Source organism: Meleagris gallopavo, chromosome 1 (assembly GCF_905368555.1).
Source record: "Meleagris gallopavo chromosome 1, MGAL_WU_HG_1.1, whole genome shotgun sequence".
In the NCBI taxonomy this organism is placed as follows: Eukaryota; Metazoa; Chordata; class Aves; order Galliformes; family Phasianidae; genus Meleagris; species Meleagris gallopavo.
Window position 1 is genome coordinate 37,121,578 of NC_139404.1, and position 23,384 is coordinate 37,144,961.

Genomic DNA, 23,384 nt, shown 5'->3' on the forward strand with positions numbered 1-23,384 from the left:
TGGTACTGGCACAGCAGTTTAGTCCCTAGCATGAGGACATATACATCAAGATCTCAATATTTGTTCACAAACCATTTATCTGCTTAGAAATCACCTTTCTTAAAATAACTTGCCTCTTTATTAATTAAATAAATAATAAGCATAACAAAGGGGAAAATAATGTCTTATAAAAATATTAATATTTCTGATCATTTTGACTTGATAGAAACCTTTGCTTTTTGCAATTTCTTCTCACTCGGTTAGTATTCAAAGGGTCTATTATGAAATCGTTCAAGGCACTGCTTGTAATACAGCATATTAATGTACTCATTTTCTCTTTCTACTAGCAGTTTTCCATTCCAATTTCCTTAATCTGACTTCTGCATGATTTATTCTGATGATAAAACACCCTTCTCTTTCATATAGATTAATTCATTCACAACTTTTTAATTTCATATCTTCACATAAAATACGTGGGCAAGTTCACCGTGTCAGATCAGTCCCCCTCAGGTTTTCAGTCAGAACAGAGGTTTCCTTACAATTCTTTCTCCTTTGGAAGTTTTAATTTAAACCAGACATTTTCTAAGAAAATATTTAGAAATGATAACTTTTTTCACACATGAAAAAGCTGCCAACGCACAGCAGCTTTTAATTGTCATTAGCTGCAAGTTTCTTAGCAATTCCAGTGCCAGTTTGAGATGGTCTTTTAACAGAGCATCTCAAATTAGACAGGCCAGCAAAGTTTTCTCAATGCTGAATAGGGCCTCATAAGAACAGTAACTCTGTTCAAGGTCCAAAGGGCTCATAATCTGCTCATCTCTGCAATATATCAGATTTTGATCTCTGCATCAATCCTGTTGTTGCACTAGTTTATCTTTCAAAAAGATGGACATTTTTGACACAAGAAGGTTACAACTTTAAAAGGCAAACAAACAACAGCCCTTAGTAAATTGCTTTAATGGATGCATTGTTTCTGACCTTATTTCCAGTTTATGTGTATCCAGTTTTGACTTTTAATCTTCAAGTTTTATTTATAAAAGGCTTAAATAACATTCGGACTCTTCATGCCCATAAACTCCCACAGCCACCCCTCAGTGGTTAATGATCCATCAGGTACCTGCTTTCACACAGTATCTTCCTGCTTGACCCAAGAGTCCTTCCTCCAAGCGCAGTTCTGCTGCAGGGCTTATGGTCCCTGGGCACCTGTGTAGATCTGCACACCAAGCTGGCAGAGTGAGCCTCCCTCCACAAAAGATCATTGTATTGACCCACCTATCCTAAAGTATGCCCAAGAGAAGGAACGGATGGAAATGTGCTGCCCATCCTTTACGTAGTATCTGAGATGGAAGTACTGCAGTACCCTGAAGATGGAAGCGAAGGTTCAAAGCCTCCCTCCATCTGAACAAAGTAAGACTTGATGGTGCATCACCCATAGAAATGCTCTTTTTGGGCCCAGAGGTGGATGGAGACCAGAAGAAGGCTGGTCTTTGTGTGATGGTCATTAAGCAAACTTCTCTTCTTAGAAAAGTCAGATTTGAGTTATAGTCCATAGACACATGAATTGTTAATGGACTCATCAACCCCTTGTCCTGCTGGTGAGTTTTAAAAGAAAACATCTAAACACAGGCTTGTTTCTATGGGTGCAGATAAGTGGCTGCAACCATAATATTCTGGACTCAAGGTCCTGTGTTGGTGGAGGTCCATTCCTACCCTCCAGGGGCAGCAGATGTCAAACACCCTCTGGCCATTAGTGTTTTTTACTGTCTTGGTCAAAGCAATGCACAGCCTGGTCTGCATCTCATCTGGGGCTTCTCTCTGTCTCCATGTAGCACTGAGGAGAGACAATTGCAATCACTTCTCTTTTGGGGTAATTGGGACAGATACCGAACCTGCTCAACTGGAGCTGGCTGCGAACCTTGTCCTGGTTGACCACTGCACATCTTCTTCATGTAGGTACTGCTTATAGAACAGAGTAGCTAGACAACCTTTAACCTTTGGGCCAACTCAGCACTTCGAGGTTTGGTGGCGTATCACTAAAACACATTTTCCCAAACTTGAACAATTTTTGAGCTTGCTTTCCGGAATCTTCCTTATGTTCTGACACCCCATTCAAAATACTGAAGTAACAGCCTCTCAGATCATGTGTGCAGGTGTACTAACACCTTCATCCTTCTCTGATTTTCTGCTTCTCTATTCATGGACTGCCTCAAATATGGATTTGATTAGAAGCTTTTAGTAATCATTTATCACTTTTTTAGTTTCACTTCACACCAGGTTGCAATAAAACTGTTTTGAGATCGATAATACCTAGACCGATTACAATGTCCAAAGAAGGCGCGAGGTCATTATCAGGAAGGTTGATTTTAAATTGGTTTAGAAGCCAGCTCATGCTAGTCTTTGGATTAAACCTCATGTGCCCCAGGAAACTCTCTGAGAATTGGGATGGCCAGTGGCAGGCAAGGGACAGATATAGCTAAAGAAAGCGCATGAGCCACTTCAGATGATATGTTCCAAGTTCCTCCCCAGGTTTTTTGCCTTTTATTCTCCAATTCAGGTATTACATTGCCACTGGTTTCCACCAGGATTGTGCATGCACCTTGACATGTTCACAGAAGTTCCACAATACAGAGTTTCACAACTGGGACAGGTCCCTACAATTGGGACACCAGGGTGACAAAACAGATTCTGGAGAATTTCTCACTGAATAGGGTGGAGAGAACATAATTACCACATCGTAGCACTACAAAGCCTCATAAACATAGAATAGACTAGATCCATTTACCACAAAAATCACAGAAAGTAGCTGATCAAAGAATATCTCTTTTATGTAAAATATACATTTTTAAGATATAATTTTAATACATTTTATATTTATTGATGTTGGGTTTGAAACATTTTAAATTAAAAAGAAAAAAAAAAATACTCTTGCTGCCAGAATTTTATTTCTCATAATACTTATAGTCTGAGGTAACAATGAAAGAAGACTGTGTGCTGTGAACAAAGTTGGTGATGTTTGTCTGCAGTCACATTTCACTTATTAAAGTGAAAAGCAAAGTTAGGACTTAGCATGTACACTAGAATTCATACAAATATAGCTTATGGCAAACTGAGAAAGCAAGAACTTATGCAAACCTACTCTGATCATATTTGTGACCTTTGCAAATAATACCATTGTTATGACAGAAATCAAGACAGATGTAGTTTACATCACTATCATTATTAAGTGTGTGTCTTTGTATGATCCACAGCACAACTTACTGCAGGAACCAGGAATAATACACATAGGGGTGTGGGTCTTTGCATGGAGCCTTAGCAATGATGACTTTAATTCAGCTTTCCTTGATATAGATAAAAACTGATATTCCATGCACACACATTTTATTTACAGCTGACTCATCAACAGTGACTAATCACCCCCTCCTCTGGCAGCAGTAATTATGAGCAGTCTTTAATCTTCTTTAACAAGCTCTACTTCTCATGTAAAGCCTCAGTGACCTCCTCAAGGCGTGAGCTGTTTATCAGGGCCCATTCAGCAGCAGCAGTCTCTTTCCAGTACAGTCCTTGGTATGGCTAAATTCCATTGTCCCTTTTTCAGCAGTCAAAAATCCATGATAAATTCTGTACAACACTGTAGTTAATATAACAGCAGCACCAAATATTATATTAATTCCTTTGCTAAAAGCTGTTTGCAATTATCTCTCTATTGACAATATTTTACCAAAACTAAATCAGTGTACATCTCTAAATATCAGAAATGTATGCTCTGATAAATATATTATTGTACAAGAATTTTGTCATGCAGGTCATGCTGTTGGGGTAGGCTATATACAGAAGAACATGTTACATGGTTAACAATACTTTTTACTTCTTGGCCTAACAAAAAATAAAACATGACAGTCAGGGATTATTCAACAATCTCAAGGATCTCTTGTGATTTTGGTAGCTACAGTCTCCCCTACGTAATTCTAAAATTCTGTATTTTAGGATAATTGTTCCTCACCAGCCCAGAACATCAAATGTGCTATTGCATTTGTCCCGTTGCATAAACACAAGATTAATATTGAATGAAAAAGCCACTAGAGCAGATACAGTTTCAGAACTGTAAGGAATGCTGGTTGCTAGGAGGAGGACTGATGCAATAGGCAACTGGTCAGCATTGTAAAGTTGTTACTAAATCTCACTCTAAAAACCATGAGAGTGCTCACTCTGAGTTAGTCTATATAATATTAACTTGCACTTGAAAAATATATTTATGTATCTATACACATATGAAAAAAAAAAAAAAGGAGAGAGAAAAGGAGAAAAATGTCCTTAGTTAGCCTTAAAAGAAGGGGGCATTTTAAGAGTATCTCTGTGCTTTATGGAGACAGATGGAGAATACATTAGACAGGTCGCAAAACAGACAGACAAACAACACACAGGACAAAGCACCTCAAAAAACATTGAAGAATTTTTCAAAGCGCATGAGCCAGAGGTATTAGTCTGGTCAAAAAAAACCCACTTGAGAACTATGACTCTCTTACAGTGGTACAAAAAAAAGCCCCCAGTAATCTTCTCAATTTTACTTGGTACTCAGTCTCTGAAAATGTTGAAGAACCCTGGAGTAGAGAAATGACTACAGTACCAAGCAGCACTTGCTAGCTTAACATTGCAAGTCTGGATGGCGTTTACCTTTCTTGCATGTTTTGTGCCTTCCCCAAGCCATTAAGAAAGAGATCTGGCTTCTGCTTGCGTGTAACCAGTAATGACAACCTCTTTGCAGTTATCTGTGTGCAAACAACCGGAGACATTCAGAACTCTGATACAGTAATCCAGTACCAAGTAAGTTAATCACAAAATAAAACAATTTATAAACAAGTAGATCATTAAAAACTAAAGGAAAAGGTTAAACAAAGAAAAACAATCCCACATGCAGACCAGTTTATCAGTGCTTTCATTTCAGCAGGATGTTACAATGCAAGAACACACATCCAGAGCCCTCTGTGGTCTCCGCAATCGGCAACACGGCTTGTCGGGTGATGGGGACAGGATGGTCCATGCAAATGAGCAGACCCAAGTCACACTGTGTGCAACCAAGACACAATTCCAGACATCTTCAGAATGGATTAGAGTCACAAGAAATGGAGGTTCAATGGAGTGACGGATAATTAGTTGGAAGCACATTATTTTAAGTAAATCTCCCTGAAAAACTGCTTATTTATTGTATATACTGTCCAATGGCATCCACTAACTGCCCTTTTATTGCCACAGGAAAGTAGGACAATATAGTAGATGAAAGAAGGAGCGCTACCTTAGATAATCTTCAAAAGCCAAGATAAAATTCTTCAGCTACCCAGGTGGCATTTCTATAACTAATGACAGTTATATCATGCAGGAGTTATACCATATTTCTGGAGCCTATGGTTTAAGCTACATTTACGTCCAATATTTGGTAAACAGTATTTGAATTAATATTATGTAGCCGGTTGATGCCATCTGGTTTACAAGATAGAAGGGATGGGAGACCGAGAACGCCTTAGAGGACAAGGTGAGCTGTAGGGTGATGTTACTGGAGACAGTCGCAGAGCATTGCCTGTCAAGCCAGCTATGTTGTTTAAGCTTCGAGATTTTTCGTAGCCTTGTATGAGAAAATGCACAGACATCAGTTGAATTCAGCCAAAAAAATAGACAAAGACAAACAATACAATGTCATGTAATCCAAGGAGCTATCTGGGACTCGGGGAATTTGCCTGCGAAAGAACTCAATACTTAGACGCAGTACTGTCAAAAGACATTAATGAATAAAACAATTTATGAAATACTGCAGCTATTCTTTCCCAGGAAATTAAACACAGAACCACGTCAGAGGTCTGGCCTGTTCTTCCACTCTGTGCCACTCTGTTGGCTTCAACAGGGTTGTGCAGAGTGTAAGATTAAAGATCACAACAGGGTTTTCGGGTGAATTATGTGACTAAGCATAATCCCATTAAGATAGACCATAAAAGCTATTAGAATGATAAAACCTCTGTTAAAATCAATTCCTAATAAAGAAATATTTTTCTTTAAAAAATGAAATTAAAAAAAGAAAAGATAAAATTGCATCAATGTTTGTAATTTCTGCAGAGTACTGAATGATACTATGGAAAGAAGCTCCATCTGCACAAATGTTAAACTTACGACTTTGTGTCTACTATTAAATTATAACATGATAGCAGAGTTTGACATATTTTCAAACTCTTCCTGACTGGCCAATTTAAATCACCAAATTTGTATTGCTTCTCCAGCTGACTGAGATGAAATAATTGATATTAATCTGCATAAGCAAACAGTAAAGAATTAGTCATTAAATGAGGAAATCACATAATGCTTCACAATTTGGAGAGAACACTGCACTTGCAGACATTTCTGTTCATGCCATGCTACCTACTTTTAGCTGCACACCGTGGTTTCACCTCCTAGAGGCTATGCTTGAAAAGCAGTGCTACGCGCTCTCTGCCTCACAATCTTCATAATTAAGTATTTGCAAGAGCATCTGAATAATTCTACTTATGAAGGAAAGGATCAGCAGATTGGTCTAGAGAGAGATATCAGCTAGGAGAATGACACGAAGATCAAACTGGATGGGATGCTACTCCTAAAGGGCACAGATACATGCATCACTGCAAGCAGGAGAAGTCCATTGATTTCAGTTGGTGCTACCTAACTTCCTCAAAAAGTATAATGCCATGTGCCATGTGAAGATGCTTAAGTAAATTGCCTGCTCTGAAATACTGAGACTTTTTCTCAGAGAATGTATTGAGTGTCAGTGACAACACATCTATCTAAACATCATGGCAGGGCAACAGTGTTTTCTAATTGAAACAGTTTCTGGTTCCAGATGATACACCATAAGCAATAATGTTCTTCAGGAAAAAAAAAAAAAAATCACACTTGAGGTTCTCTCCAGAACGAGATATTTTTTGGGAAGCACTGTAATTCTGTTTGTGTTCATACAGGTCCTGAGTAACTGAGAGACGAAAACATATATAATAATAACAATTATTATATTTGTTAAATACTGAAAATTGCATGCTGTAAACCTGTACTTAAAACACACGTACAGCTTTCATGTCTGCTAAACTATTGTGCAGTGTTCTCTCCAGATTGCAAGGGCAGGCTGAACTGTGATGCTTCACAGACTGCTGATACATTTAAAATCCAGTTTCCTGCTTCTGATTTTCTGTCAGTATTTACCCAGATTTGAGAAAATTGTGTTTGAAAGGGGAACAGAAGGGATGCACACTGCTTATGTATATGTTTAACCTCCTGTGTAAACTTAATGCTTTACAAAAAGATAAAAATAAAAAAAAAATAAAAGGAATTAGTTAACTTTTTCACACAGAAACTGGGAAACCTTTTTATTATTATTTAATATTTTTTCTGCTACTTTTCTAATGATAAAAGCAAAGAACTGACAGAGGAAGATAGTAAAGATGACAAAGAAAACAAGGACTTCTAAAAAATGAAAACCAGAAATACAAGATGAGTAGAGATAGAGGCATAAACCAAAAATCAGTGATGTCCAGATAGTTCAGTGGGGTTTGGATCAGCTCTGAATCAGTATAGTCTGAGAAATGAAGATAAGGTACCAAGGCAGAAAAGCTCAGAACAAATGATCACTGAACAAAACCAAGTACCAATCAAGGAAGCAACCAAAAAGAAAGGATATACCAAAAGAAAGAAAGGGAAAAAAATTAAATGAAAAACTAGTAGACTTGAATTCTTAAATTCTTGAATTTAACTTACACATCAAGTATGCTACTTTAAAATATTTTCTGCTCATCAGCTAGCTTCCCCACTCTGTCTACAATAAATTTCAAAGCCAGTGGCTAAAACATTTCAACCTAGTTTAAGGTTATCATTAGAGTCAGTCAAAAAGCACATTTCTCATTGGGAAAATGTCAGTTCTGAACTCAAGCCCTGTTTTTCCAGTGCAAACTATAAAACAATGACTTTTCTCTTGAATCTAGATTTTGAAATGAAAATGTTCATGCATTCCTCATACAAAATATGCTGTTTTATTGTCACATGAATATGTCATTACTAGTTAATTAGTAACTTCTCCCATTATTTTTTTATCTGCTCTAATTAACAGTTACCACCAAGTGAACAACACTCAAATGTTTATTCTGTCATTTCTAAAAGAAGTCAAGAACCTTGTCTTGCAAGATGCCATGGCAATCTAATCTGCGTTATTCAGGTGCTTCTGACCTCCTCAAGAGACTGGAGACTTACTCTTAAAGATATTGCAAATAATCCTAGTTGCCAAGCGACAGTGCAAGACATACACTCAGTAGACAAGAGTCCTAAATCCATGTGCAAAAAAACGAAAAAGCTCCATTTAATCTAAACATTATTTACAGGAATATGTAAAATGTAGGTGCACAGAGATAGCCTTTACAAACACCATACACATCAATTTCTGGTTACATATCTGCTTTCACAAGCTAAACCTACTGAGCTTTTGAAACATAAAGAGCATTTGCAGAATAACCAAGAGAATTGCTTTAGGATCTGCTGCTGGCTTGGTCAGCTACATTTACAGTAGACACAGCCAGTAAAAACAAAAACAAAAACAAAAACAAGCAAACAAACAAACAAAAAAACCTGTCCAAAAAACCAACAGAACAGAAAAATTGTAAACTTTGAAGATTGCTACAGATTAACAGGGAAAAAAAAAAAAAGAAATTCTCTTTTAAGGAAAAGCAAGACTACCACTGGCATTGCTGATTTTGGGGTTATGCCCTGGGTTATGCCCAACTGTGGCCTGATTGGGTGGCCACATCATGGCTGATTCATAATGCCAAAAGGTTATTACAGCTCCACCAGGGAAACCCAAACCTGTGGAACAGGGAGCAATTAGGCTTGAAGAGGTTGAACAACTTGTAAGACAGCAGCACCTTGCAAGATCAAGAGCAGTTTACTATAGTTGAATTCTGGTTGGGGGAGGCAGTCACCATTCAGCATTAGGTAGCATATTACAAAGAGGGAATGTTTTGTGGCACTATAAATTCAAATTTTTCTTTGAAATAAATCTAAATAGCATCTCATTGATACGCTTTGTTGCGTTCAGAAATAAAAATGTTATTGACTTCTGGTATTTCAATTTTTTTAAATATAATTTATTCAGCTATAATTTTTACTAAGTTATTAAGTGTGGATCAAAGTTACTAAATAATTAATTTGTCTTTCAAAGTGACAAATGGTATCAAGTGACGAGTAGTGGAATGAGTAAAGTCTGAATTGCAGACTTGTCCATAAAAAGTAACAGACAAATGAAGACACAAGTGAAATGAAGGTCCAACATCAAGCACTTTTCATGAAGACTAAAGGAAATGATTTTGTAAAAGAAAAGCAGGAAAAGAATGACTAGGAATAAAGAAAAAAAGATACACTGTGGTACAGTCTTCCCTCTAAGAGCATTGTGCACATCATTTTACTCTAAGTTTGCTTTTCACACGCACATTGCTGAGTGATCTTTATGATCTAATGAAAGAAGTCCATACCTTTCCTGATCCCTCCATCAGTAGCACACGTGTAATCCCCTGTTGTCAGTAGGAAACATGTTCCCCCTCTTCTGTTTTTGTCTCTGGTACTAGAGCGTCTGATGGGAGGGAGCCTTTCACCAGGTGAGAGTGGCTGCTCACTTCCTGCACTGTCTTCACCTGATAACACTGGTTAAAGCACCATGCCCATTTACAGACAAGAATGAATGAGGAAATGAGACATCACAAAGAGCTTATGTAGAACGCCAGATATTCCCATCACTCAAAAAGTAGTTATAAGGTAAATCATTAGAAAACAACATTGCAGTTCACCAGTAATCAATACAAAATGGCAAAAAGTTGTTTTGTTTTTTTTTTTAATTCAAGAGTAAATTATCTTTTGACTTTCCTGTTTTTCTTTTAAGTCTCACATAAGCTTCCACTAGACTATGATATAAGAAAGAAGCAAAACAAGGCTCAGTTAGTTGCCTGTTAAAGACTGTAAATAGTCAGTTTCAGATATTTAAAAGATGCATTTACTATTTTTTATATCCTTTTTATTAAATAAGAGGTCATGTTAGTCATTTTTACTTAGAATATGTTACTTAGCATTTTGTAAAGATAACCCCTCCCCCAGAAGGGTTCAATTATCAATATTTGACACTAAAGCCTGTTTCACTATGCACACTTAGTTTTCATTTCTGTACTTGCTATAATGTTTGCACAGCTTGTCACTTTAAGTACCCAACATTAAATGTTGTCTGTGTGGTTTATTTTGTCAAACACTGAAACTCTTACCTCTCCTGATTTGCGTCTCCCAAAGGACTATTTAAAAAAATACTGATTCGGATTCAGGCCACACTTCAATAAATAAATCTCTGCTAGTACAGCACATAACAGGTAATGGCATGATTTTGGCTTCTGCTTTACCTTTGCATTTAAATCTGAGCATGTGCTTTTGTGAACTTTTAATGCCACTGGCTATATTCAGCCTAAATTTTTTGCACAAGATTCCTAATTACTTTAACAGCATTTTCTACCAGAAAAAAAAGTCGGAACATATAGTGTGAGTGCTGGCACTGCTAAAAAGTTAACATTTTAAAATTACTTCTTTTTTGCATATCTGTTTTTGATCTAACTTCAATGATTACACCACCTTGTAAATAAAGCTGCAGATACACAAAAGTGTCTCTTTGCTCTGATCACATTGAGCCTCCTCCATTCTGGAATACCTTTGGCAGGACCTGATGGCATGAAAAAGCCATTATCATTATTACTTTAAAGATGTTGTCTGAAAGTGTGTATCAGTCAAAGCACTGTAAAACTAACTATATTTCACCCTCAATGTAAGTCCTTTCAAAGGTTTCCATCCTCCTAAATATATTTAGGATGTTCAAAAAGCTGTGTTAACTTTGTGAACACTCACTCAGAGACTGAAACTGAGTTTCTTTGAAGATAAATGCTATTCAGCAACAAAGCAACAGAACCAAGAAAGATATTGTTCAGAAACTGATTTTCCAGACTCTACTTTAGAAAAAATAAACTTCAGTTACTGAATGAGACTAGTCATGTACTGTTTTGTTTTGTTTTTCTCTCATATTAGCAATCATCAGCTTTCCAACAGGTACCTAACGACTGGCATGTAAGCTTTGTAATCAGATTGCATTTTGTTTAAGAAAGAATGCATTCAAGAAAGAAACAAACAAACAAAAATCCCTGCTATTAAAAATAATGTTTTAATTATACTGAGAGAAAAAAAAATCCTCTTTAATTGGAAGAAATATAGAATATGGGGCAGTGGCTCAGAGGGGCAGAGGCTGTCATTTGATCCATTTTCAAAGCAATTAGCACAAAGCATCCTCTTTCATGAAACTCTGAGAAGTAAGGTATTAAAAATTATGAAAACCAACACTAATAACATGGATGTTGTCAGGGACTGCCATTTTCATTTTTCTTGAAAAACTCAACATCAGTTTTACTGTTATCATCCAATTAATAGTAAATGTCGTGCAATGTCTCATCTAACACAGATGAAAGATTTTTTTTTCTAGCCAGGGAAGCAGAATGCCAAATAGAAAGAAAACTAGAGAGAGAATTTCTCTTTATCTCCTTTGAGTGCTGGGCTTTTGATGTAAAGCACCTGCTCCTTTTAAATGACTGCTTCTTTGTAGGATCTTGCTTAACAGGCCACGATGTGGCACAGGCAAAGCTGACACAAGAGACAAACACTGAGGCAAAACACCATGGAGTCCAACAGAGTGGGACACAGTGGCTGCTCAAATAGTCACAGTCATGCAGAAAAACAAGAAACATCCATATAACACAACAAACAACAGGCAAAAGAAAAGGTTGATATCATCAGCAGGAAAGCATTCTCAACAGAGCAAGCAAAACTGTATAGACCAGCTACATAGAGGTTTGAGAATGTCACTATAACTATTTTGTCCTCTATGAGACTGACACACGCAAACACTGGAGGGGAGAAGGGTGGGAGCTACGTCTTCTCCTGGCAGAAAGACTGGCTGCTTTCTGACCCCTACCAAACATACTGGTCTATAAAGCGTTCTCAGAGGACATGCATCTCCAGTGGGGTCCTACCTGATGATCTGTTGTGCTCCATCAACTGGTTGTCCTTGCCCAGGCAGATGTCCCCTTGTGTGCTATTGCAGGCCATGTTCAAGTCTGTCTTGCAGAAGGTGGGAGAGCTAGCTTGAGGAGCAGGAGGGATGTGCTTCTTCCTCTTCCTCGGCAGTTTCTGCTTTGCCATGGCCAGGGAGTAGTACATCCCAAAGTTGTTAACAATCACAGGCACAGGCATGGCTATGGTGAGCACCCCTGCTAACGCACACAGGGCTCCCACCAGCATACCTGACCAAGTCCGTGGATACATGTCCCCGTATCCCAGGGTGGTCATGGTGACTACAGCCCACCAGAAGCCAATGGGGATATTTTTGAACTGCGTGTGCTCGCTTGCTGATGGATCATTGGGCTGAGCTCCCACACGCTCTGCGTAGTAGATCATGGTGGCAAATATCAAAACACCAAGTGCCAAGAATATTATCAGCAGCAAAAATTCATTGGTGCTGGCTCTCAGAGTGTGGCCCAGCACCCTGAGGCCCACAAAGTGCCGTGTGAGCTTGAAGATTCGCAGGATCCTCACAAACCTTACTACCCTGAGGAAACCAAGTACATCCTTAGCAGCTTTGGAGGAGAGCCCGCTCAGGCCCACTTCTAAGTAAAAGGGCAGGATGGCCACAAAGTCAATGATATTCAAGAGGTTTTTGATGAATTCAAGTTTGTTCGGGGAAAAAATAACACGCACTAAAAATTCAAATGTAAACCATACTACACAGACTCCTTCCACATAGGTTAGGGCTGGATCTGTCTCAATTTCATACTGTGGTACAGTTTCTGTTCCATTGACAACATGCTCAGTTTTATTTATAATAGTATTGAAAGCCTCATGCGTTTCCAGGCAAAAGGTTGTGATTGAAACTAGGATGAAGAATAAGGAGGCAAAGGCGATGAACTGAAAGAAAAAGGAGGAAAAAGAGATATCAAAACAACACAGCTTTTCACAATAATAATAACAGATCAGTGCTCATTATCAATCTTTTACTGGTTCATACCCAAGTGATTCACAACTTCAAATATACAAAACTTAGCATCCAGGACAGAGGAGTGGCAGACAGCTCTCTCCTAGGAGTCTGGCTGCAAGAGATGTCTTTGTGATGGACACTATAATAACATGGTGCAACTCTTCCAAAAAGTAGTTAAAAAAAAAAAATCTCAAATCCATGCTAAGCCTATCAAGGCCTCTTCTCAAGAGCCCCCATACATACCAGCTGCAGCAATATTTAAGGCTGTTGAAGAAAAGGGGAAAACTGGGCTGACTCTACCAGTTTTGAGATTATGGCTCAGGAGTTCGTATCTAGTGTGACAAACACCTTAGAATGTCTTAGGAACACATTCAAAAGGTAGGCTTCTTTTGGATTTCAATGATCCACAACCACAGGATAGTCAGAGAATTGTAGATTCATGGAATCATAGAATACCACGAGTTGGATGGGATCCACAAGGATCACTGAGTCCAACTCCCGGTGCAACACGGGACCATCCAAAATCAAACCCTGTATCTGAGGGTGTTGCCCAAATGCATCTTGAACTCCAGCAACTGGGGCCAGGCCCATGGCCCTGGGCAGCCCGTTCTGTGCCCGTCACCCTCTGGTGCAGATCCTATCCCCAACTCTCAGCTGCCCCTCTCCCGACACAGCTCCATGCCATTCCCTCGGGCCCTGTCACTGTCACACAGAGCAGAGCTCAGCGCTGCCCCTCCGCTCCCTGTGAGGCGCTGCAGCCGCCATCATGCCTCCCCTCAGCTCCTCTGCTCTGCGCTGAGCTGGGACCTCAGCCACTCGTCTTGCCCTCCAGACCCTTCACCCTCCTTTGGACACTCAAATAATTTTATGTCCTTCTGATACTGTGGCACACAAACTGCTTGAGATGAGGCCACATAGCTCAGAATAAAGCAGGACAACCCCTTCCCTCACTCAGCTGGCAGCACTGGGCCTGGTGCACCCTAGAGTACAGTTGGCTCTTTGGCTGCAGAGTACACTTCTGGATCATGTTCAACTTGATATCAACCAGAACCTCCAGATCCCTTTCTGCAGGGCTGCTTTCCAGTCTCTCATCCCCAAGTCTGTACTTAGATATAGAGTTGCCTAATCCCAGTGCAGCACTGACTCTTACTAAATTCCATGAGGTTGACAACTACTCAGCCCTCTAATTTATCATTTCTGAAATCAAATTTAGAAGAATACATATTTTACCCATTTTCAGGAATACACACAACCATTTAATGGGAAACATTCAGGAACATTCAAAGTCTCAGCATTTGGGCACAGACTTGAGCATTACAATTGCACCTAAACAGAAAGTCTGAAAAATCCAAAATGCAAAATGCAATGCGTTAGACACCCTTCCAGCCCTCTACTGATATATTTATTATCTTGCTTCTCTGAGGAAGGAAAGACAGCTATTAATTTATCTAAGCTATTAAGACTAATGACCTAGTTAAGTACTTGGGGATCATCCAGCAGTAAAATGATCCTTGTAACATAGACAAGCAAGTAGATCAGAAGAGCTGGATGACACTTGTGTTGACATCAGATTCTCATACTAAGATCTTGAGCAGCAGCCCTGAACTGTATCTTGTTCCATTCCCTCAAAAGGCCCTTAGCAGTATTTAATGGGGAGTGCAGCATACACAACACTTTTATACAAAAACAGTCTCTCTCACTGTCATGGCAGTGCCTTATCAGTGCTCGACCTATCTCTTGTTATCAAAATTGCAAATCCAGGATAAGTTGAACAAATAAGGAAGCAGAAATTCAGTTCTGGTAGTGGCACATAAACATCAAATGCAGTTATATAACATGGATTGTTAAGGACTTAAAAAAATGCATTGCTGATGTTCAACTCAGTTATCACAGTCAAGTCATCCAGTCATTGAAGCAAACGGAACTTCCAGCACAGGATCTCACAGAAAAACAGCTGGAAGGTGAGATAAATCTTAGTTACACTTAGTAAAATGCACTGAATGAAAATGTGTTTCCAGGGCAGTTGCTCCACTGCTACAAAGGCTATCTTTTTAATGTCAGCTCTTTACCACCATGTTAGTGCTCCACAAGTAGGTATGGTACTTGAATAAGCAGTGTATTTAAATGCTTCTTCTCTGAGTCACTGTTTATTTTCCAATTAACAGATGTTTTATGTCCAGTATTATTACTTGGGGAAAAAAAACACCTTACTGAAGACCTGAATATTTTCAAAAGTGGTAAGGACCCAAAGAGACAAAATGATGCCTAAACAGGTTTAAAAATATATCTCACCCTCTGAGCTTCCTTACAAATCTAGCATCCTGAAAGTGTACCATCATGTGATATCAGGAAAGCAACACAACAAAATGGTATGTTACCACACATTACAATTCAATCTCAAATCCCATTCGAAATACATATACACATAATAGTGGAGACAGAATGCAGCCATAAGCAAATACGCCTCCATTCTGTCTCTTTAATCCAGAATGCAGTACTGTGGTAAAACTGATTTTGTGTACTTCAGGTGATCAATCACTGAATGTAGTATTAGCCCACAGGTTTACCAGCATGCACTAAAGGAACTCCTTCGGGCTGGTCTAATATTGAGTAGCTCCATTTTCCTAACAGAGAATGTTAGTTAGACAACAGAAGCTGTCTCTACAGCTGGTAGACAGAACTGCTTTGATTCTAGAAAACAAATTTAAACTTGCAATGCAGGTCTGGTTAAGCATATTATATTCAGAGTGACAAGATATATCTATCCAAAACTCACATACTTAATACATCTATAATAGAGACTAGCAGCTTGGTTATGGCTTACTTTCCTCAATCAATGAAACAGTGATTATACCAAGCCTCCCAATTACAAACACTCTAAATCTGTTCTCTTTCAAAAAGGACTGACTCAGGGACTGAAATGACCACTTATCATCCAGTCTGAGCTTCTAGGCACATGCTAGGCAAGCAATCTTATACTGTCTGGCCAATTTTTACCAATGACGTTTTTCTGCTCAAACTACAAAATTTCTACACATTCATAGCTCATTTCTTCCTCACCTTATACCAAGGCACCAGCACACTAGCACACACACCAACACACACCTCCACACCCATACAGTTTCTGTGAAACAGCTAGAGTCAGCAAATACAACCAGATTTATATAGCCTAAATGAATTAATCTCAGAAGATCTTTGCAAAGGCTCTCCTTAACAGGGACAGAAAATATCAGACTCTAAGCCAGTGGTGGGTTAAGAATCACCCTTGGGATGCTACTTCAGCATCCTCCAGCATCTTTCTACACAGAAGCAGGATACAAACAAACAAATGTGTGGAATTTGAGTATTACTTAAGTTATGTCAGTGCTGTAGTTTGCAATTTGAGTGGGATTTTTAATAGATAAAATACTGGACAAGCTCTTTCAGCGGCAACATTTTGGTGACTGCAGGCAGCTATGAATGTTTTTTGTCTGGAAAGAACAAAAAATTACATTCAGGCTAACCAAATTCAAATTTACCAAGAACTCGGTTATAATAGGGATTAAATGTGCATTTGGCAAGGCCCTACATCTAGAAGCAGGTAAATAATTAACATCTATGTTGGGGCTGTATTTCAGAAAAAGACTCCACCATGGTTCAGATTCTTTCTAAAAAATGCCAAACAGCAAGAACTAAACATACTATGAACTAAAAACTAAAAATTATGAACTAAAAATACATAGGAAGACAAGCAAGGACAAGAGTTTGCATTTCATTTTTTGAAGAAACCAGTTTTGAATACCCGCCCTCTACTGGAACCAAAATCGTGCTTTCTCTACAAAAGATAAAGAGTTCAGTAAACAAATCTTAACTTTTTCTGAACATAAAAAGCATGGGGGATTTTCCACAGACAGTTCTTCTCCTCCCTACCAGCACTTTCATGCTAAACAAAACTCTGAAATCAGAGCAACCTTTCTGTTAGATAAGAAAATACCCAAACGAGAAGCAGGTTTTTTTTCTTAGTATCACATTCATTTTGAAGAAAAATGAAAATATTAATAAAAAAAATGCTTGGGTGATACAATCATTATTTCCAGTGATGCCAATTGGTTAAGCCTCTACACTTTATATTTCAGAAAATAATATGGTTTATTTGAAAAAATAATTCATTAGGTTTATTTTTCCTTCTGATCCTCGGGCCATAGAAGTAATCTATGTATTAAACGCATCCAATTTCAGTAACTGCAACAATTTAATCAGATATATTAACTGCAAGGCTGTATTTTACAATTTTTCTTCATCTGTACTTTTAAGACTAATTGATCAGTGCTACGTCTTGATTAAAAATAACCCTCGAATAAGGCAGTTATAACTAGTTATATCAAAATTTATCATTCCCATCTTAAAAATTTATAATCTGACATTTACTGTTTTTTTGTTGTTTTTTTTTTTTTTCTTCAAGAGCCCAAGAGAGAAAATAATTGTTCATTTTCCATGTATTCATCACATTCTCCATTAGCCTCTTTTTCAGGAACTCAAATCTTCAGCTCCTTTCTGAATCCTTCTAGGGCTATAGAAGTGGGTCCCAGTCAAACAGGTTCAATGTCACAGATGCCAATCAGTGATGTGCAGCACTGACCTTTTTAATCAAGTATTATAGAAGTTCAGTCATATAAAACCAGTCTTGAAAAAAAAAAAACAACATAAAGATTCCAGTAAATTTGGGTAATTTGGACGTTCAAGGAAACTGTGACTCAGCTACGGATATTATACAAGCAGAAAAAGAAACTGTATTCATAAAGTACATGATACGCTTCACTCCAATGAGCAGTAATTAGGATTGGAATGAAATCACAGTATTAGATATAACTTCCAGCTTTAAAGAGAGTTGTCTCTAGATTTAGATTGGACAGATTGTTCTTATTTCTGTTCTTAACACAATTGATTTTTTTCCTCTATTTAAATTCATCTGGGTGTCAGAAGACTGCTAAAATCATAATGTGATTTCAGAACGAACTCTCGTGATGACCTTACTTCCTTGTATGGTTTAATGTTCTAAGGAGCAAAATTTAAGCACTAAGGCTCAGTCTACACAAACCTCATCACAGATAGAGGTTATTCCAACACCTAAGCAAAGAGATCATCACTGTATTCACCTCTTTATTCCTCAAAGGTGCTATTTCTCTGTAGTTACAAGATCCCCTTGGAAAATTACTATTACTCTCAAATGAATAAACAGATAGATAGATAGACAGACAAATAGGTAGATAGCTAAGGAAAAATCCCAAACACTTTTATGCTGTGATGTATTTCCAGTTCATTACATCTGGGTCTACTACCAAGTAAGAAACCATATAGCTACTACAAAGAAGCTACTTACCAAGCAAGTGCTATTTAAAATATAAACTCAAGGCAAATAAAATATCATTTTGCATCATCACTTGTAATCTCTCATATTGTCATTCTCCACAGATTAAAGAATGTATACAGACAAAGCATTTTAAATAAATCTTCAAGGCAAAAACAAAAACTTGACACATAAAGCAGTAGGCACTGAGAGAAGGCTGCTGTCTGTAAAAATCTACAACTTATCCTTTTTAGGGCAATGGGTTACAGTACCAGCATTAAAATGTTTTTATATATAAGCATAAAGATTTAACAGCACAAACCTCCCTGAGAAACTCCTCACTGAGAATAATTTCTCAACCAACATCACACCGTGGTTGGTAGAGTTCTTGCCAACATTTCGGGTTTTATTCTGTGAATGCTGTCTCCTGTTTTCAAATCCCTAGCACAGTTCTTCCTAATTTGTACTCCCTTCTTACTTGGCATTCAATTTAACAGTTAACATTCTGCTGCTACAGTTCTATACAGAGTCACATTTCAATGAAAAAAATCTATGTATCAATGTATTTCTATTGTTATACTGAGTAAGAACAGTCTATAAGATAGACAATAATATGCTACGAGTAGATTTATAGTACGGGAGTACTTACAGTTAAGACTGGCTACCATCTGTAGGTAGTAGTGGGAACACAAACGTGCCTTTGCTTGCTCGTTCTTTCCCCATTTATTGAAATCTTACAAAGAAGCTGTCTCACTACCAGCTGGAGCACAAATAAAAAGGTTATGAATGCCTCTCATCGTATTCAGAAACCCAGTTACACAATTAAGTCTTTCTCAGCTGTCAGGTAAATCAGCAGTCTGACACTACAGATACATATTTGACTCAACAAATCTTACACTCATCTACATTTTAAAGCCGATCATAAAGAAAACCAGAGTTACAAATTAGGCTGCATTTTAATTGCATTTAAGTGACATATATCTTCCAAAGGATTCAAAACTGATCTACAACCTAACGTGATACATACACGTGCTCCGCCACTCAGCACAGAACACCTCTGCTGAGCAACCAGAGAGGAGACACGACAGCACGTTTCAGTGGTGGGGCCACACAGCACGTGGTGGGAGGTCCTGGGACAGGACTGACCTGCTGCCCACATCATTTGGTTGCACTACAGACCTAGTCAGCTTACTTTCCACAGAATCACCAGTTTCCTAAAAGATCAGAGCAGTTTTATCCTAGGCAAGCCAAAAATTATCTGATTTCGTTGTTCCATTGAGCAGCTAAGTCAAACATTTCACACTGACACACAGTCTACCTCCCACCAGCTGATTTTTGCTCCTGCAGCCTCAGTAGAACTCATCAAAAAGCAATTATGCTCTCTCCAGAAGCTTTCCTTAGCCATCCACTTGAATTTATCAAGCTTGTTTTACTTAGTGTTTCTCTGAGCTGTGACTATCCCAGCACTATCCTAGATCTTACAGCTAGCCGTGCTTGTTTTTTTTAACTAGACTTTGCACTTATATTCTAGGAATCATCTTTTAAAAAAGGAACCATTAAGGCTGTGACCTTGCTTTATTTAAAATGTCTGTGTGGTTACATGAACTGATAAGACACTCACTCGTTAAACATCGCTATATATCTGTGCACTATAAAACTATTTCCAGCAGCTGCAAAAAAGCAATGGATGTTGTTCCTGGAGTCAAGGCAAAAGTGAGAAAACAAATTCTCAATCCATCTTCTGGGTCTAGTGTCAGATATTCAGTGGCTTCTTCTTACTAAGAAGGCATCTTCCAAAACAAAGCTGAAATTCACTGAATGGATGAAGGAGGCAAATTATGAAGGACCCATTTCAGCCAATCCCAGATTTATGTGCAGTGTTGAATTAGCCTTTCTGCATGCTTGATTTGCCTTCCCCTGACTACCCACTGCCTGCAGCATCACAGCAGAGATTAGGCTCTGGGACTAGGCAACCTGAAATACTGCACGGGCATTATCTTCTTTTCCCGCTGTGATTTCTTATGAAAAAGTTTTATTTGGTTCAATGGGCCAAAAGTAGAAAAAACCTTCAGTGTTGTACTATTTAACAGACATTCACATCCATGCAGATAAATGGAGAAGAGAAAGAAATTCTTAAGAAAAAATGATGAAAATTGTATTACACCAGAGTTTCCGTATGTCCATTAAAATTGCAGAAACATTTTGAGTACTACCATCTCTCTCTCATTTAAGCACTCAGGCTCACTTATGTTTATTTTTTCTCTGATTCAAAACAACTCTGACAGTCTAATTTAAAATTACTCTCAAGCAAATTTTGAAAACTTTAACATTTTAAGGCTTGATATCCATTAAGATTTTTACAAGAAACTAACTTAGCTTTCACCACAGAAGCCATATAGCCATATCATACCTTTTTGACGACCCCAGTCCAATTGAAACACATTGGAATTATTTAAAATTTTTCCAGACCTATGTGTTTCCTGTACAACACAGTAAAACTTCAAGCACTAGAACAGAAATTACCATGTTTTTTTTTTTTTATTTAATGGGATTGAACCATTGCCAAGAGTGTACACAGAGCCTTCAAACAGATGATTACAAGGTCTCATCTGACTTGAAGCTCTTCCTTATACTAATTAAGCAGCATCAGTATAATTCTTCATACTGTCACCAAAGAATATGCAATACAGTTGATATTAAGTGGTATCCATGTTGGCAGTTAGAAGGCAATAAAAGAATGAATGGATATGGAGGTTAAAATCTAGCCAAAGACAAGTCCAGAATCAGAAAACTGAGATATTCTGAAGAGACCCACATCAAAACATCAAGGGACCAAACAGTCTTCTAAAGCAGATTAATGCTATCTATATTTAATTAAATGCATGCAGAAAGGTTTCATTAAAAGAACATTATGAAATTGCAAAGTTGAGCACTTGAAAGTAAGAAAATGTCAAAAGCAAGGTTGGCCGAGCAACCTTCATTCTGCTCCCTTGGGCATTTGGGTTTGGATACTATTCTTATTTAATGATTGCAAATTAATTATGCAAAAGCGTAAGCATGTTATCTAGACTATGGCATAGCCTAAATCTCAATTTGTTTGGTATAGCAGTCTTAATGATGACCAGGGCAGCAGATTTTGTGTATAACCTTAGTTTGATTAAAGTAAATGATGAGCCCAGAAACTTCCTTGTACAGCCTCTTAGGGAAACTGTCACCATCACAATTCAGCAGACAAAACCACTCTGCCATTTGCACGAGCAAGGCAGCCAACAACTGGAGTAGTCTGAACTGACTCATGGTAGAACACTCTGTGCCAATACTCAGGAATCTCAATTTCCCTGTTTCTAATATGAAAAGCCTCTAGAAAGCACAGATGGTTTTATTTTTTTCTTCTTTTTTTTTTCCCCCTCTGCATTTGTCTAAGCATTGCTCCTTTTTCTGCCTTCTCCTTCACTTCTTGTCCCAGCTTTACAGTTGGATCCTAGACTTTTTTCCTCTCTTCTTCTGAGCAGTGGGTTCTTACCTCTTTTTCCACATCCACTTCCCAGATCTCCAACCTCTACCTATTTCCACACACAACCCTCACTCAAGAGCTGATGTCTCCCTTCTTCCTGGGTCTTCCTCCAGCCACAGCCCTTACTTCACTTGCTGCCCTGGCTCCTTGTCCCAGGTTGGTTGGTTGTGGCAATGTACTCTCCCTGAGTCAGTTCCGTGACTTTTCTATTTTAACCTGCAAGGTTCACACGCCTGCAAACTGATTTGCTGAACAACTGGTCTAATGAAAGATACCTTGATGAAAGATATTTCTTCCTGCAAACTTGGCCTCGCTGTGAGTCTGATGGCTTCCTCCTCTACCTCAGCTAGATGCCAGGAAAGTGGAAGGGAGCACAGGAGAAATGCTGATCTAATTAAACAGATCTACCATCAAATAAAATTAAAACAGTTCTTCATATGAGGATTTATGCCTTTCTATAGTGAAGTCACTGGATAGTCTATAAAATGCAAACAGTATGTCAGCTTTAACCTTTTCCTCAGCTAGATGAGGCAGTGCCCTTGGAATTCCTCTCCAATCTCATAAAAACTTTAAAAAAGTCATTCAAGGTTTTTAAAAAAATCTTTGAGATGCTTAAATTAATGAACTGTGCGCCCTAACACCAGCACAGTAAAACAAGTGATGCATTTGGAGAACAGTTTGAGGTCAGAAGGGTGTTTTTATGATGGGGGAAGGGCAAAGCTGTGAAAGCTCCTGTGCATGATGTATGTGAATATGTTCCAGGCTCACAACACAATCCCATAGACCCAAGCTAAATTTAGAGACAGTGAATTATTCATTGCAACAGTAGTCAGCCTGGCTTATGCAGGCTCTCAGGAACTCAGCCCATCATCCCAGACAACAGTAGTTCATATATACACACTTTTTTTCAGATTTAATTTTTCACAATCTTGTGGAGAAAAAAAAAAAAAAAAAGCATTGGTCAACAAGCCAGTCAGAATCTTGTAAAGAATTACATATTTTTAAAATAGATGGGTTAAAAATACATGTAGCCTACTTGCACTTTTCAATCATACAATTCCATTTACCTCTACCTCCAAGGATGCAGCTGTAATCATTCAACTGAAATAAGAAAGGGAACAAGAAAAAGAAAAGCCACCAGTACAACTATTAGGACACTCAGACAACTGTGACGTTCAAAGTCCTGTTCAAAGCAGACACTTGAACTGAGATGAACAATGGTTCAAGTCCCTCTCTCAACCCTGGCAGAAGCATGCTGAAGTGAATGAAAAGGATTACACAAGTCTATGAGAAGGATTTTATGACTTCAGAACTGTGATAATGGAGAATTGGATTGAATGACCAAGAGGCTCCTCCAGCCACTCTGTTCACATGAATATTTCCAAATCCAATTTATACATTTATTTAATACATAGATTATGTTCTAAGCCATTGCCCTTGCAAGCATTAGCACTGAAGCTGTA

At 38.2% G+C, this 23,384-nt stretch overlaps 1 protein-coding gene across 5 annotated transcripts in view; it reads right to left on the reverse strand.

Moving 5' to 3' along the window:
* Positions 1-2,491: 2,491 nt before the first annotated feature.
* The window catches only part of KCNC2 (potassium voltage-gated channel subfamily C member 2), a 94,220-nt gene continuing 73,327 nt past the window's right edge, over positions 2,492-23,384 (reverse strand). The window contains exons 3-6 of one of the 5 annotated variants that reach the window (XM_085221418.1): positions 12,081-13,011; positions 9,504-9,671; positions 4,651-4,745; positions 2,493-3,607 (exon numbers count right to left, since the gene is read on the reverse strand). In XM_085221418.1, the coding sequence (XP_085077544.1) occupies positions 4,684-4,745; positions 9,504-9,671; positions 12,081-13,011 (1,161 nt within the window). In that variant the 3' untranslated portion in view covers positions 2,493-3,607; positions 4,651-4,683. Of the gene's footprint in view, positions 5,597-9,503; positions 9,672-12,080; positions 13,012-23,384 lie in introns of all 5 variants that reach the window. The other 4 variants (XM_085221406.1, XM_085221414.1, XM_085221428.1 and 1 more) reach the window with 4 other exon arrangements.